General features: G+C 34.7%; 2 protein-coding genes across 2 annotated transcripts; both read right to left on the minus strand.

Annotated features, from left to right (window-relative positions):
• Positions 1 to 7,622: 7,622 nt before the first annotated feature.
• Positions 7,623 to 10,319, minus strand: LOC141537705 (uncharacterized). Its single transcript, XM_074258847.1, has 2 exons — positions 9,236 to 10,319; positions 7,623 to 9,079 (listed from the first exon to the last, which is right to left on the minus strand). The coding sequence occupies exon 2, from the start codon at positions 8,811 to 8,813 to the stop codon at positions 7,746 to 7,748; it is 1,068 nt and encodes a 355-aa protein (XP_074114948.1). The 5' UTR covers positions 8,814 to 9,079; positions 9,236 to 10,319; the 3' UTR covers positions 7,623 to 7,745.
• A 2,978-nt stretch (positions 10,320 to 13,297) lies between these two features.
• Positions 13,298 to 13,957, minus strand: LOC141537716 (uncharacterized). Its single transcript, XM_074258859.1, has 2 exons — positions 13,813 to 13,957; positions 13,298 to 13,698 (listed from the first exon to the last, which is right to left on the minus strand). The coding sequence occupies exons 1-2, from the start codon at positions 13,955 to 13,957 to the stop codon at positions 13,298 to 13,300; spliced, it is 546 nt and encodes a 181-aa protein (XP_074114960.1).
• Between the last annotated feature and the right edge of the window lie 2,734 nt (positions 13,958 to 16,691).

Here is a 16,691-nt window from a genome sequence, read left to right on the forward strand (position 1 = left end):
ATCAAGATTATGAAGTCACACCTTCTACTAGAAATAAGATTTTAGCTATAGTTTTTCAAAAATTCTTATTCTAAGTGTAAATAAGCTTATGATTATGATTTATGATATGTCGGTTGTTGTAGAGTAATAAAATTTAACGAATAAACCATATTATATTAACATAAGTTATTTTATTTAATTTCTTTAAAGTTTAATTACTCTTGTTTTGAGAAATTCACTGCTTATCGACTGTTGTTTTCGCATAAATTAAAATACAAATCCAGGCGGAAAGTCATTAGAGGTCAAAGCTTCGGATTGGTTGAATGATTCAGCTACGTCACGTGTGACGTATGTGACGAGCGTATGGAATGGCGGTATATAATGAGCGACTCGCTAAGACGAGGCACACTTGAGTCCAAGCCGTGATATTGTGAACATTCACACAATTGCACAATAATTAGTTGCAATCTGGTAAACATGGTTCTCGGAAAGGCATCACTCTTTTTATTCTTCATCATCGGTACATCAAATAAGTTTCAATTCTATTAAATAATAAGTAAATAAGTAAATATAATTATTGTAGCATTTGCAAGTTTTAAAACTTTGTACTCCAATGGGACGATAATTTTTATGGTTAATTTTGCAACAAAAATGAATTTAAATACTTGATCCTATGTTATCCTTCCAGATGATCAATTCAAGGTCTAAAATGTCTGTACCAATGTAATAATTACTAAAATTACTTTTATTATTATAACAGTGCTCCCACATGGCAGTTCATCAAGACAGGTATACTCGCCGTACTCGCCTGACCCTATCAATGAAGGCTTGCAACTATTAGCAAAGCATTTTGAAGATCAAGCTCCACAAAGCCAATATCAGATCAGTTACGCATCTATCACCAATCAATTCGCTAACGATTTTGACAATAAATACATTGGTGGAAATGTCAGCCTAGGATCAAACACTGTTCAGAAACACAATTACTTCACTGGTTCTTACCAGTCGAGCCGGCCAAATGTTGTGAGAACTTATGGGTCACAAACTAACCAAGGATTCAACTCCTACAACTTTGCACATGTTGGAGGTGGAATGAGTGTGGGGTCAAATACTTTCCAAGAAAGTAACAAGTTTTAGTATCTTAAGGTAGTTATTTATCTTACTGTAATTCCTCACTATCTGCAAGATAATGGTCCAGCAAATAGTCAATTTTTGTATGTAAATATTAGTTTTTATACTGTTTTCGCCTTAATTTTTATAAACCTATTTATATGATGTTTAACTGTGAATTTTATAGTGGACAGTATGATGTTGACTAAATAAATATATATACAGAAAATTATGTTATGTTTTTCTTCAATATATAAAGGATCATTGAGATTTTCCGATCTTGACATTTCCAAGCAGAACAAACGATTATTATGCTGGAACGCTGATCACAGCGCTCTACTTCCGACGCTAATCAAAATTTGAACTGAAGCTCTTACTTCTGCCGTATCTAAACGACAGGCTGGTTAAAAAATGAAGTGGTTCTGTCTCTTTATGCATGATGATAAAATTGAGCTCCCCTAAAAGTTGGTTTGAGATTTTTTAGCGGGGATTGGCGAAAGATTTGTACTCAAAGCTACTGTCAAAGAATTTTTAGTATTAATTAGTCTATTACCGATCATTTCTCTTCCATTTTAGTTTTTAGCCTAACCTGAAAGATAATAGTTGAACACTTCTCACCAGATCACGCCATACTACGTCTAAGTTTCGCAGAACTTAGTTCTGATCCCCGATACCCGACATCAAGCTTGAGTATGACAATGGTCATGTCCGGGTAGTAGTTTTTTTCACTATCGACTCTAGACCTGTTAGTATGAAAAAATGACTTACTATAGAGAGTTGATCACTATTTTCGTTCATTATTCAAAAAGCTATATGATTGTTCCCTTTGTAGATGATTTGATAACCTGTTGATACATTTTGGATATTAATTTATTCATTATTCTTATTCAAATACTATAGAAAAGATATATAGAATGCCCCAATATGACTCTCAAGTAGCAAAAACATTAACTTGAATCAAAAAAAAATTCTTAACCCAAGTAAAAAATTTAGAAGCGTTTCATTGTCTTGAATCAAGATGAAAAATTCTTGAATCAAGGATGAAGTTGCTGGTGTTGACTTTTCCTTTTGTATCTGGATCCATGTCAAGATCTGGTTAATGTCTATCTGATAAATATTCCCATTGCCTACCGTACCTTGTTTGTTGTTATATCCATGTTGTTCAAGAAATTCAGGATTATTGGATATCCATTGCGCAATAGCTTGTTGTAAGAGAATTTTATCAGACTCGGAAGCATTTTCGAGATTCAATTTCTATTGTGGAGCCGATCGCTCGTTCCTGGATCCTCTTTCTGATAACTGATTCGGATAGATTACTTCTGCAGGGGCTGATCCACCTCCCGGAAATACCATCGAAGAAATAATAAATTTTTAAATTACAGCTATTCATGGATTAGCGTCGTATTCTGACGATGGAACAAGGATGCTATGAAAATTATCCAAATTTCCGATGATCATTTAATTGGTACTAATTTTACATAAGTTCAATAAATTATGGAAGGAGAACAGAAGGTACGAGAGCTCTTAAAGCAATATAAAGTTTATAGCAACGGCATTGAAAAGGAAAATGTTTAACTAATTAAATTTTTACTTATGTGATGTTCCCACAATAGCGACAAGTAGAAAAAAGAGATTTTGCTGAAAAACATGATCGCTTGAATTTCGGAATCAATTATACTTTGGAGTTATCTTCATCCGCCTTTATTCTGTTGGTCAGCTGCTCAATATGATGTAATTGAAAAGGTTTTGACTCAAGATTAAAATAAAAAGATAATAAGTCTTTTTGGTTACAATTTTTTACTAATTGGAGCTGATAACTCGAGACATGTTAATAACATTATTGGATGACGTTAATTTTCTAATCGCAGAAACCGGTGGTTTGTTTTGGTTCGAACTAGAACCATTGATAACTTATCAAGCTTTACTTATCGAGTATACAAAAATTGACAATTGAAAAAAAAAAAAAAAATATTTGAAAAATTGTTAATTTTATTATTATCACTGCAGCTGTCGACTGACTTGTGCTTCTTCTGCTGCATTCGCCTTATTCCTCACCTCTTTTTATAGGCTGTTGAAATAGGAAAACCACCGAGAAAACAAATAGGAAAACTACAGATAAAACCTATGATAGTACAGTTCGGCTACTGAAGCGACTTCCAGCAGTTAGTGTTGAAACTATTTTAACCTTCTGAGTCTTCTGGGCGTTTCCCCCACTCTTGGTGAAACGCCTCCTTCTACATTTATTTCACACCTACTGCGGTGCCACGCGGCTCACTTAGTCCAACTTCGGCGTTAAACCCTTGGACCCTCGCCTCTAATGTTTTAGCCTGCTCGGCCATCATGTTGCTTCAGAATTATATATATATTATATATAAATATATATATCCCCTCCCATATTGCTTCTAATAAATACTAAATATTTAAAAAACATTTCAATACTTTTTTATCAGAATTATAGATACTTTTGGATGCAAGCTTCACAATAATCAAGAAATATAAAATCAACAATGCGATTGTTAAAAGCTAAGAATCAAACATTCTTAACGATTCACAACAATTTCATGATCCTATTTATGAAAAATGATCAGTTCGAGCTCATTTATATAATGATTCACCACAACGGAAATGTCATTCTAACGCAGTAGTCGTATGGTTTATACGACTACTATATTTATATGTTGAAAGTCAAATGAGGTTCATTAACCAGAAAATGTTATAATGTATATTATAACACTATCCCAAGCTATTCTTCCTATTCTACAATGATCTTTCGACTATTCTCAGAACATATGGCCTGGATAATCAGTGATTCAAATACAGATCCTAAACTCTTGCAGATCGTTCTGGAAAACAGGACACAGAATGCAGCTTGTATCAATTTCTGGCTTATTTCGAGCATCAAAACATAAGAACCATCAATTAATATGATCAATAGTTTATTAATTCTTTGTCTCCACTAATCTTTTGTTTTTTTTTACCTTCAAATATCATTGGTCAATGAACGTTCTCGATTGTAATAAGTACCAAAGTACAGTGTTGACACACAGTAAAAATGTTGCGTCATTGCGTCAGAAAATTTTGTGTTAAATATTTGACACAAAATTTTTTGACGCATTTACATAATTTTTAGGACGCAAATGATACATAATAGAGTCACGTGATGTTTTTCTGTACTAATTATACCTATGCTGTGAAACGTGACATCGATTGAGATTTTCACAGTCGCTGGTAGTCATGTTTCCTGCTTAGTTCAAGGTGTCCTTTATCTACTTTGGGTAAATAGTTAAAAACAAATGCACTGATAGAAAAACTATTTTGACCCAACTGACGCTTATGTCATCAATGTCCCGGGACTTCACTTATATCATGATTACGTGACATATTTTACGTTAGGTTTTAGATCCAGGAATAATGACTCACACATAAATCACATATGACTTACATCTTACGTAGAACCTGAATTAAATTACCGTTTCATTACCAAGAACAATAATCAATCACAACTAACGCAATTGAAACGGAATTTGAGACTATGGGATCATCTCTAATAGAATATTTTGGCAGAATTGAGCTACTACGCAGTAGATTTCTTGCTGCTTCATACCATAGATATGCTCCAACGGAAATGAGATAGTAAACAATCTTGTTTCAAAAACATAAACGAACTTCTAAATATAAAATTGATAAGCTAATTCTAATCTTGTTTGGTGAGTTTTCAATGGCTACCTGTCAAGTTTTTATATATTTTTATTCTAGGTTAATTAATGCGGATTAATCGGGCCATTTTGTCACGACAAAACACCCGCGCGCGCATGCTCAGTCAACCAATCGATAGAGAACTACTTTTTTTACTGATATAGTACGTATAACGCTAATTTATTACGTTGTTGCTATGTCCCACCGGGAAGTTCGCTTGATCTCGAATTATAATTAATTTATCGGAATTTTCATGTAAACATTGGGTCAAGCAAATTATGCGCAACCAAAAGCCTCTTGGTTAGGGTTATTTATCACGCAAGAGTTTATTACGCACACCAATGTAGTATAGTTCTTTAAGCGAGTTATTCGTTTATCAGGGCCACTCATAATTTTTGTTTAAGCACATGCTGCTGCTATTAATACAACTGTGTTTATTTATTTATTAATTAAGCGTGTGTTGAACTTACACGTCATTTATGCTCATTTTATGGATAAATAAAAAAGATGCAATAAAACACATTTTATAGAACAAAACAATACATTTCTCAATTTTATTATTTTAAACTCATAAATTACATAAAATACATGTGATAGATATTGAGCAGTCTTTTTTGTAAGTTTTTTAAGCCAGTCAAAAATTAAAATTATACATATTCATGATTCATAAATAATTCACATAAAAATTTTGTCATTCTCACTTTGTTTAAGATCATTATATAAATCAATTAATTACTTCAGGCAATTTATAGGAATAATTAATGTCTTGCTTGTTTCCTAGCTTAAAACTTATTAACTATTTTCTTGTTTGACAGTTCTTGGCTTTGAAAAAAATATATTTCAAAAACAGTCAAGTACAGGAATAATAATAAAATTAAAACATACAACAAAGTAAATGAAATTGAAACAAAATATTCATATAAAATAAATACATACAAATTTAACAATACTATGCTGCTTGGCAGATGCTACTTCTAATCTTAATCCAGTTACTATTAATCTATATGATTGTTCACAACATCTAACGGTAAAATTCTCACTGAAAATTCAGGAACATAAATTAAAATTACTATCATTATTTTCTCTAAGAAGTTTATATGACCTGTATTTCCGAAATAATATCATAATAATTTTATTAATCACTCTAATGATAGTAATTTTTTAATTCCAAGTCTTAAGAAATTGGAATTATTGAATGACTATTTATAAAGCGAGAATCTCAGTCTTTTTTTTTTAAAGCGGGGAAAGTCTTTCAAAGATACCGAACAATAATGTTCGGTAGTGTGGAATTTTTATCCACAAAACACCCGCTATTTACTCCTCGCGCATATTGCAAGAAAGACTGGGTCTAAGACTGCGTTAGCATCACTTAATTCCAGTCTTTCTGCAATTTTTCCCATAAAAAAGCGCCGCGCGTAGGCCGCATTTTAATTCCAGTGTTTTGCTCTCTGTGTTATGTGGTTTACTAAGCTCGCAGGGTTGAGAGTCATGTCTGTAATTTCTTCAGTGCTGGCTTGATGCTTTATCCAGCAATCACACTCGAAAAACGTGTGCTCGACGTCGTCGGTTTTCTCCGGGCAGTACTTGTACATTGAAGTGTCGTAGGCCCAATTCGTGTCGTTAACATTCAACCATTACACCATATTTTAACCGAATCTCTTCCATCTGACAGTGTAAGGTTCTACGGATAGGTTGTAGATCAGTATTCCAACCACGTTTGAGTCCATGCACCAAAACAAAATTTATCAGTACAGAATACGCATAGTCATCTAAATCTGGCCGTATACTAGAGCCGACATTATTAGCAGCCTGCGCTTTCTCACTCATTGATGAACAAACACTCAGTGCATTTCTGCTGAAGACTTGTGGTAATAATAGTGCAGCTAATGAATTGCAATCTTTCGATACTTGCTAACAGTATAGGAGGTCTCCGCTGCTGATGTACACACCACTCTGAGGCATAAGTTCTACGAGTCCTGGCAGATTTGTTTGATACTTCAATGTCCATCTTGTATTATAAGCATCATACTCCGGTGGTAGGGCGAACCGGTATAACTTGTTGTGTTTCTTTTCCGGCGTTATGTTAGCACCATCATTACTATGTTGATCTTGATTACTAGAACTAGCACTCGCCGTTATTTTAGTGTGTTTTGCTTCAGAAGACCGTGGACTTTCTGGTCTTAAGTTGCTTGAAGGAGATGCGATGGTAGCAGCGTTTCTTGCTGTGTTAAATTATTCGACGGCACCCAATAACTTTTTGTATATCTGAGCAGTATCGTGGATCGAACTCCGTAAGGTGTTGTACATGTCAGTCGTATGACGCAAAGTAGAGCCCATTTGAATAAAGAGGGTTGCAAAGTTGTCCAACATTTGTTGCTGTAAAATAAATTTTGGATTCAACTGTTGGTTCTTTGGCGTAAAATTTTGGGCTACGGTTGGTTTATCTGCAGAACCACAACTAGAATCATTTGTAGTGATGTGAACATTGTTCTTTGTCTTAACAGGTGCTTCGTTCGTAGACATCTCGTGATCTGATATGTCTTCTTGATCCGTAACAGCATCGGAATCTGCAGTAACTGTATGATGTGGTGACAGAGTTTCATCTAACATGCACTCGTCCGGTTGACACGCATTTCCCATTACGTTTCGATGAGTTCTATCAACAAGTACACTTCCATTTGGTCCTGCTTGCCGTTGCTGATTATTTCGGAGGTAGGTGTCATGAGTAGTTGAAAGTGCTTGTCGCACTGAATTTATAACCTTCGTAAGAATAGGTGACAGCTTTTTTTTTGTGACTCCTTGAAGAGGTGTTTGCTGGTTGTTTTTGCCTTGATAGAGATACCAATACGTATTTTCGGTCTCTGTAGTTGCTTTGGTGAGTCTTGCTGATTTGGCTGCATCTATTTCTGTTGTGCAAGCTCGGGAGTATGATCCGTCGGATTCGAAAGGTGTGTTGAATTTTATCTCATTGATGGAATCCTCATATTGATAGTGTGAGATGTAGATCGATGATCATAAGTGTTACTTTCTGTAACACCCCGAAGTTGTTCTTGTTGAAAGTTATCTTGGTTGGTCGGTAGATGTTGACTTTGATAAGAGTGCGGATAATATTCTTCATGCGCTACCGAATTTTGTTGTCTATCCGATGGTGGCATATAGCTAGAAAGCTTCTGATATAAGCTTGACAGCTGTTGTGAAGTAGCTGCAGCATTATTGACACTCTGAAGAACATTTCTTGAATCGACAGAAGCTAAGTCGTTGGATGTTTTGAAATTGATTCTAGGTCCATGAATTTCTTGAGAGATCATTCCGATGCTCCTGGGCGGAGTTGTTTGGTCTCGGCTATTTCCAGTGTGCGTTCTTGAAACTTGTGGATTATTTTGAGATTGATTCTGAATAACCACTGGTGGTTGTTCTACTGAGCTCGTCGACAAGTGTCTGGTTTGGTCGATTGAATTGGATGGATTCTGTGTGGCAACGGCCAAATTTCTTTCCATTTTCGTGGGAGCCAATCTCTTTTCGATCGTTTTTTGATTCAGTATTAAACGTCGATCTTCGTTCATTTGGCTGTATAGATGAGTAGAAATTTTGAGTGAGTCTAATCCCTCATGAGAGGAAGACCGTTTCTGACTTGAAACTTCTTTAACGAGTAGTTTGTGATCTTCAACATTTGCAAGAGATTGAACACTCACAATCTGTGGTTGAAAGTTTGAAAATGAACTTTGGTCTGGAGTATATTCTTCATGATTATACTGGTTCGGCTGAGTGCTCTGTTCAGCGGTAGTAGAAGGTTTCGCTGCTGTCATTGACACATCCGTTGTGTTGCTAGAAGAATTATCGGGCTTCTTGAAACGATGAGAGTGATCTTCGTCATTGATATTGATGGCTTCAGTACGTTTATCAACGTCTCTTGCGGGTGAGAATGAAGCTTGTTCAGTTTGTTCGGTACTCGGAGTTTTAGACCTTGCTTCAGTACTTTTGTCAGCATTAGAAGCAACAGAAGATTCTTCTGCCTGAGAACATTCCATTGATTGGTTATTCTGGATGATAACCGACTGTTTTCGTTTTGAAGATCCAGGCTCTACTTTGGTGTCATTAACAACCGCATTGGGTGACTGAGCAGATTCATCGAGTTTCAACCGTTTTTCATTAATTTCTTTCTTCGATTCTGACGTTGTTGGTCGCTTGATTGATATTCTAGGAAGAGGTTTCCGAAAATAATCATTGAATTCGGACACATGGTTTTGATTGGCACTGCGCAATTTTTTGTTTACCGAAGACTTTGGTTGTAGTTCTGAAAATAAAAATTCTTATTATTATTTTAGAATTTTTAAGAATTTTTTAACTCAAACCAAGACGATGAAATTCTTTGAAATTAATTACTTGATTCAAAAATGTATTTACAATAAAAATGCAATTGTGAAAGCTGTTAAATTAATTTGATTCTCACCTGTTACTTCGGATTCTTTTTCAACTAAAGGTCCATAATCATTTCTCGTAGCGATCCAAAATTCTGCGTCACTGTAAGAATCTGAAAAAAATATTTCAATATTATTTCCTTTTAATCTACAAGCTGTTCTGAATCTGAAAATATTTCAATAATACAACGCACAATCTATTAAGTAATACATTTGTTTAAACTCACTTGATTCATGTTTGACAACGGTCATATAAAAATCCCACTCATCATTGTATCTCTCTTTCCTCTTCACACGATCTCGTGTATCAGAAGGATCTTCGTCTTTAGGGTACGCAACGACGGTCATCTGTTCCGACGGTGTATGCATAATCAGCCACGTGTACGGCACGCATACGTAATCATCAATACCTTTAAAAGGCAATTCTATAAATTGAACAACAGAAAATGCGTACTCATTTTCTCTTTTAGGTCTCATCTGAAACATTCAAAAACACTTTCGTAAATACCAAGCAATTCAATATTGTGAAAACAACACTAGTCTTGACTGATTACCAATCTACTCTCTAAAAATCACTAATTGAATCAATAAAAATGACCTCTGGTTAAACTAGTGATAATTATTTGATGAATTCCGTAACTTTCATTATAATTTTGAATATTTACAGAATAGTAATAAAATATAATGAATAATTTTATAATATTCGAAAAGTAATGGAATGTGAATACTATAATTTTTCATTTGAAATATCTAGTAATTGAACAAAAAATGATTTAAAGAGTGAAAAACACTACATTTGTAGTGAAATACATGCGCTGCTTCGATTAGTGAAATCTTCACTGATTTATCTTGAAAAACCATTAAATTACCAGTGAAAATTGAATCCCTGTCGAAATCAGTGAAGATTTCATCATTTCATTATTTCATTGACATGCGATACAATTTAGGTAAAAATAAGATTTATTCTTACCTTTTAATTCTGCTATGTATTTCTTGTAACGACGAAAATTTTTCATTCCCAGAATGCGTCGTAGAGATAGCGAAGCGATATTTGAACTGTAATGCCCTGTAACGGTACATCGACTTTTATATATACTGGCCGTACCTATTAGTCTAGTGGAGGAAAAGCTTTACATATTTCGTCAACACGTCGACAGTAGGTATTTAGATTCAGTTCGTAAACAGTAATTAATTCCATGTAGTGGGTAATTACAAAACACTTCTGGTCAGTAGAGATAAGAACAAATTAGTTACACATTGCGCGTGTTATTTAATGAGCCTTATCATGTCACGTTTACTCAACTAAAATGCTGTTTTGATTTGATCATTTGGTTGGGTCGTTCGAGAAGGTTATATAATAATATTCTAGAAGATTTGGAGCAAGTAATTGTTATAAGGTTTATAATTATAGAGTGATTGAATGTATGAATGTTGGTTTGCTGATAATTTGTCATGGAACAAATTATTATTAGCATAGCAGTTCCTCATGATGTGATAACTTTATCACTGTATGGCTATTACGTGTTCATGAACTGGCACTACAAGTCAACAACATATAATTTATGTTACAATTAGATAAGCGAAAATAGGGCATGAGTCGTTATTAATTTATGCATTGACGTCACCGTGCTGGAATTCGTCAGGTTACTTTTGACACAGTAAAAAATTTTGCGTTAATGCGTCAAAGAATTTTTCTTTAAGAATTTTTATGTTAAATATTTGACACTTTTTCTTGTTAATTTAACACAATAAATGTTAAATTTACACATAAAAGTGTTAAATAGAATATAAATTTTTGGAAAGAAAAATAAGATTGTGGAGTTATGGAAAAATTCCAGGCTGGTATCTTAATTGCCCTTAGTGACAATGAATCATCACTCTAATTATAGCATTCCGACCGTGATGATCTCATTAGACACGTGACACACGAATTTCAATACATATGCTGTCCTTCCTGTTGTCAATAACTACTTTTCCTCGAAATAATCGTGGCAGAAGTACTCAATACGTGTTTATGTAATTCCAACACAATTAACAAAAACAATAACATGTTGGGGTAGGTATAATGAGTCACAAGAAAATATAAGTGTTTATTTAAGGGTTTTCCAATGGCACGTTCCTTATAACATGTTTTATAAAGCGTTACAGAGACTGAAGTTGAATACTTGTTACTTCTGCATAAGGTTTCAGACACTGACGTAGGTCTTCAGTAAAATAAACACAGCTGATAAGTAAAACAAATTTATTAACAATCTTCTAAAATTAATAATACCTGTAGTTTCCTTTTAATACTCTTGCACGGAAAAAAGTAAACTGTAATAAATGATAGTCGAGTTGTAATAAGTAATGATCAACTGATAAAAATTACCATTTCAAACAGTAAAATCGTGATTTTACTAGTCACTATGTAATATTTATTATTTAAATGCTACAATTTATTGTTTACAACTACATCATCAACCTAATAAATAGTAATTGATTTTACTATAATAAATAATGCATGTAGACAATACAACTCTTAATCTTAACAATACTAGGACAGAACCACTATTCACTAAAAATAATAGCTGACTTTGACATTTGTACTACAATAAGTTAATATGTTTGAAGATCTATGAAAGTGAGTGATTAGATGAACAAATTAATAAATAAACGACAAGATTCTTAGCTTCAATAATTGAGAACATAAGATAATTCGACTAACATTCAACTATTACACCATATTTTAACCGAATCTCTTCCATTTGACAGTGTAAGGTTCTAAGGATAGGTTGTAGATCAGTATTCCAACCACGTTTGAGTCCATGCACCAAAACAAAATTTATCAGTACAGAATATGCATGGTCATCTAAATCTGGCCGTATACTAGAGCCGACATTATTAGCAGCCTGCGCTTTCTCACTCATTGATGAACAAACACTCAGTGCATTTCTGCTGAAGACTTGTGGTAATAATAGTGCAGCTAATGAATTGCAATCTTTCGATACTTGCTGACAGTATAGGAGGTCTCCGCTGCTGATGTACACACCACTCTGAGGCATAAGTTCTACGAGTCCTGGCAGATTTGTTTGATACTTCAATGTCCATCTTGTATTATAAGCATCATACTCCGGTGGTAGGACGAACCGGTATAACTTGTTGTGTTTCTTTTCCGGCGTTATGTTAGCACCATCATTACTATGTTGATCTTGATTACTAGAACTAGCACTCGCCGTTATTTTAGTGTGTTTTGCTTCAGAAGACCGTGGGGACTTTCTGGTCTTAAGTTGCTTGAAGGAGATGCGATGGTAGCAGCGTTTCTTGCTGTGTTAAATTGTTCGACGGCACCCAATAACTTTTTGTATATCTGAGCAGTATCGTGGATCGAACTCCGTAAGGTGTTGTACATGTCAGTCGTATGACGCAAAGTAGAGCCCATTTGAATAAAGAGGGTTGCAAAGTTGTCCAACATTTGTTGCTCTAAAATAAATTTTGGATTCAATTGTTGGTTCTTTGGCGTAAAATTTTGGGCTACGGTTGGTTTATCTGCAGAACCACAACTAGAATCATTTGTAGTGATGTGAACATTGTTCTTTGTCTTAACAGGTGCTTCGTTCGTAGACATCTCGTGATCTGATATGTCTTCTTGATCCGTAACAGCATCGGAATCTGCAGTAACTGCATGATGTGGTGACAGAGTTTCATCTAACATACACTTGTCCGGTTGACACGCATTTCCCATTACGTTTCGATGAGTTCTATCAACAGTACACTTCCATTTGGTCCTGCTTGCCGTTGCTGATTATTTCGGAGGTAGGTGTCATGAGTAGTTGAAAGTGCTTGTCGCACTGAATTTATAATCTTCGTAAGAATAGGTGACAGCTTTTTTTGTGACTCCTTGAAGAGGTGTTTGCTGGTTGTTTTTGCCTTCATAGAGATACCAATACGTATTTTCGGTCTCTGTAGTTGCTTTGGTGAGTCTTGCTGAGTTGGTTGCAACTGTTTCTGCTGTAGATGTTTAAATATCTGATCTCGTTCTCTATCTCGACTTTGATCCTGAGTTATTACTGGTAGTTGTTTTACTGAGCTCGTTGATGATGATATGGTTTGGTCCATCAAATTCTGTGAGGTAGTGGCGACAGTTTTTCAATTTTCATGGGCTGTATACTCTTCTCAACCGTTCTTTGAGTCGGTACTAAACGTCGTGCTCCATTCGTTTTATAGCTTAGATTAGCCGACACTTTTAGTAAATTTAGTAATTGATGTGAAGGTGGCTTGTTATTTGAAAAATCATCAGTGAGGGTTTCTGGATTAACAATAGCCACATTAGACGAATGAGCAGCTTCCTCTAGTTTTAACCGTTTTCCATCGAGTTCTGCCTTTAATTCTGTTTGTGCTGGTCGCTTAATTAATAGTCTGTGCATAGGTTTCTCACTTGTTACTTTCGATTCCATTTCAACCAAAGGTCCATAATCATTTCTCGTAGCGATCCAACATGCTGCATCATCGTATGAATCTGAAAAAAATATATCAATGTTATTTCCTTTTGATCTATAAGATATTCTGAATTTGAATGTACTTCAATAATATAACGCACGATCTATTAACTAATAAATTTATTTAAACTCACTTGATTCATATTTGACAGCGGCCATATAAAAATCCCACTCATCATTGTATCTCTCTTTCCTCTTCGCACGATCTCTTGTATCAAAAGGATTTTCGTCTTGAGGGTACGCAACGACGGCCCTCTGTTCCGCAAAAACTTTACGCATTATCAGCCACGTGTACGGCACGCATACGTAATCATCAATACCTTCAAAAGGTAATTCTATGAATTGAACAACACAGAATGCTTGCTCATTATTACTTTTATGCGTCATCTGAAACAATACAAAACATTTCCGTAAATATCAAGTAATTTGATATCTTCAAAACAACATCAGTCACGTGTCAGTATAAAGTTGTTGGTCACCCTAGTGGGCCTCATCTATTAATAATTGTGACTCGTTCTCTACTGCCACGCGAAATTCCCCCTTCACATTTTATCGTCGCATTAATATTCTTTTCAAAGAACTAAAAATAAAACTTACCGTTGTGATACTTCTGTGTATTCTATGTATGAATTCCAGATATTTCCATCAGAGTTTTGTTTTCCTTGTAAGTTGATGAGTCACTTTTTCCACTTTTTTTGCGCTTACTGATCAAGCAGATAAGATATTTCACGTTCGGAGTCAACTTGTGAATGTAGTCTGCGCAGGTGCGCATACGGTATTTGACGGAGTTTGGTAACCTCAAAATTAAAAGAGTGGGGAAACCTATAAGGCGTAACAACAGGTTTTTGTAATAATAATAACACGGCTGTTATCACTAATCGATCCAAAACGTACTTTTGGTATTTCTGCACGTGGGCGCTGAATTACAGTATGAGTATAAACAACTCATAGTACCGTCTTCAAATCGTTCTAGTCAATGCTGAAGTAATGTTCACTCGATCGTTTTTGGAATCGAGCCAAACTATTAATATTTTATTGATTTGCTAAAAGTTAGAATGGAGATTACATTTCATTGAGTTTAGCCTAAACAAAAAGATTTTATTCAACGTATTGTAAGCATTCAGATTCAATAAGAAACCGAATATTTGTAATAAATCTTGAGAGGTGTCAAGGGACACCCGGATGGAACAAAGTTTACAATAGCTTACCATAGCTTAGAATAGCTTACTATAGCAAAAGTGTCGTTACAACTTTTGGTCTTAATTTTTTCTGTCTAGTCCCCTTTCGCAACGCGCGATAAGTAACTTCGTTCCAATTACATTGAAAACATGCCGTAATGCAGAAAAATGGACTTCCGCTCGAAAAATCATCGCTGAACTGTTACTAACGATAGGATTGATGACGATAAGCGGTTGGGTTAACTTTGAAGATTTTGACTTGAAAATAGGTCTTTAAAATTATTGACAAATATCTTCTAGTTGGAAGTTTAACCAAAATTCTATCATCTTCAATGAACGAGATTACTACTGCAATTTTCAACCAGATTTTAATCTTATGTCAGATATGTCCCTCCAGAAAGTCAAAAAAACTTTTTTTTAATCTTCAATACTCTTGAGGTTTAAAAATAATAAGAGTCTTAATCAATTTTATACTTATATTTTATTCAATCTTTCATTACATTACATAACTTCTCGCTGTTTAAAATTTCCAATAGGATCCCATCAAAAGCGACAAAAGCCACTTAGAAACCCATAAATTTTATTGGTTTCTAAGTGGCTTTTGTCGCTTTTGATGGGATCTTATTGGAGTTTTTCAACAGGGATATGTAACCTTTCTCCGTGATCCACCAATTATACCCGATTGGAGTTGGAATTTGTGACCGGACTTCGGCTATAGTCCCGGCAATACCATCAAGAAGTTTAGGACTTGATATATCGCGAACTAAATCGTCGAAAAATGAAGGTCTTGCAAATGCCAGTCCACGTGTGCTGCTACCTGGAGTCCCTGTTAAACAAATTTTCTATTAAATTCTAACATAATTTTGCCCAACAGATAACTGAAATTGTAGCGGTTCAATAACAAATTTATTTTGAATAAGTTTATATAACTTACATATTGTGCCAATGGTAGCGACGAAAAACAATACCAACGCTTTGCTGTACAGCATGATTGCTAGATAATCGGATGTAACTGTGTCAAACATTGTTTATTGGTCCTTATATACGAATAAAAACTTAACGTATCAACTATGACTTATTTCTGTTGGTAGATCACTGACAAGAAAGGTTAAAGACATGATTCTTCCCAAAAAATCGAAGCACCGGGTTAAAGATTACATCAGGGCTGATAAAGGATGTAGTATCCAAAATTACCAATTTACGATAATTTTTGAAAGAATTTATTAATGAGCAGCTCAAAAGGATACACAAGCATGTTACAGATACAAATAACTTCAAGATGCTCGATTTTCAAAGAACAGTGCTAGTTCCGTTGAAAATTTGATCGGATAAGAGTAAAATTGGACGTCACAGATCATAAGGGCTAATTGACGCAAGATAATAAATTTACGATGAAGAAGCTGTTAATTAGAGAATTATTTACATTCGCAACGGTCAGACTTCAAAATTCTGATAAAAGCTGTTACTGTTTTGCCTACAACGAGGCTATTAATATGATAAATTTGGAATTGATTGTTTTCCGTGGCGTGTTATTGTCAGGCAGTGACCTAAAAGATGTGTGATACCAACTGTGGCATTTAGGATCGAAGGTCTTCTCGACAAAAAAAAAAGCCAACGGATAATCAATTGGGGACAAAACTTCGGTTGAATTATTCACCTACGTCACGTCAAGCTGTATTTGTTTTTCGTTACGCGTTCTGATCGTGTCGTCATCCAAAACATGTCCAATCGCTACTGAAAGTTGTCATTTGAACAATTTTCCTAGTATAAAAAAAAAAAAAAACATCTAACCGAATAGTCAATGGACGTCAAAGCTTCTAATTGGTTGAATCGAA

This window comes from Cotesia typhae, unplaced genomic scaffold (assembly GCF_013202065.1).
Source record: "Cotesia typhae breed Kobodo isofemale line unplaced genomic scaffold, CoteBio_Ctyphae contig_14, whole genome shotgun sequence".
NCBI lineage: Eukaryota > Metazoa > Arthropoda > Insecta > Hymenoptera > Braconidae > Cotesia > Cotesia typhae.

Bases quoted from the DNA above. Each gene is read 5' to 3' on its own strand.
- LOC141537716 (XM_074258859.1), bottom strand. From the start codon at position 13,957: ATGCGTAAAGTTTTTGCGGAACAGAGGGCCGTCGTTGCGTACCCTCAA. The intron at 13,699-13,812 runs GTGAGTTTAAAT...TATTTTTTTCAG, and splicing joins CGCTGTCAAATATGAATCAA to ATTCATACGATGATGCAGCA.
- LOC141537705 (XM_074258847.1), bottom strand. From the start codon at position 8,813: ATGGAATGTTCTCAGGCAGAAGAATCTTCTGTTGCTTCTAATGCTGAC.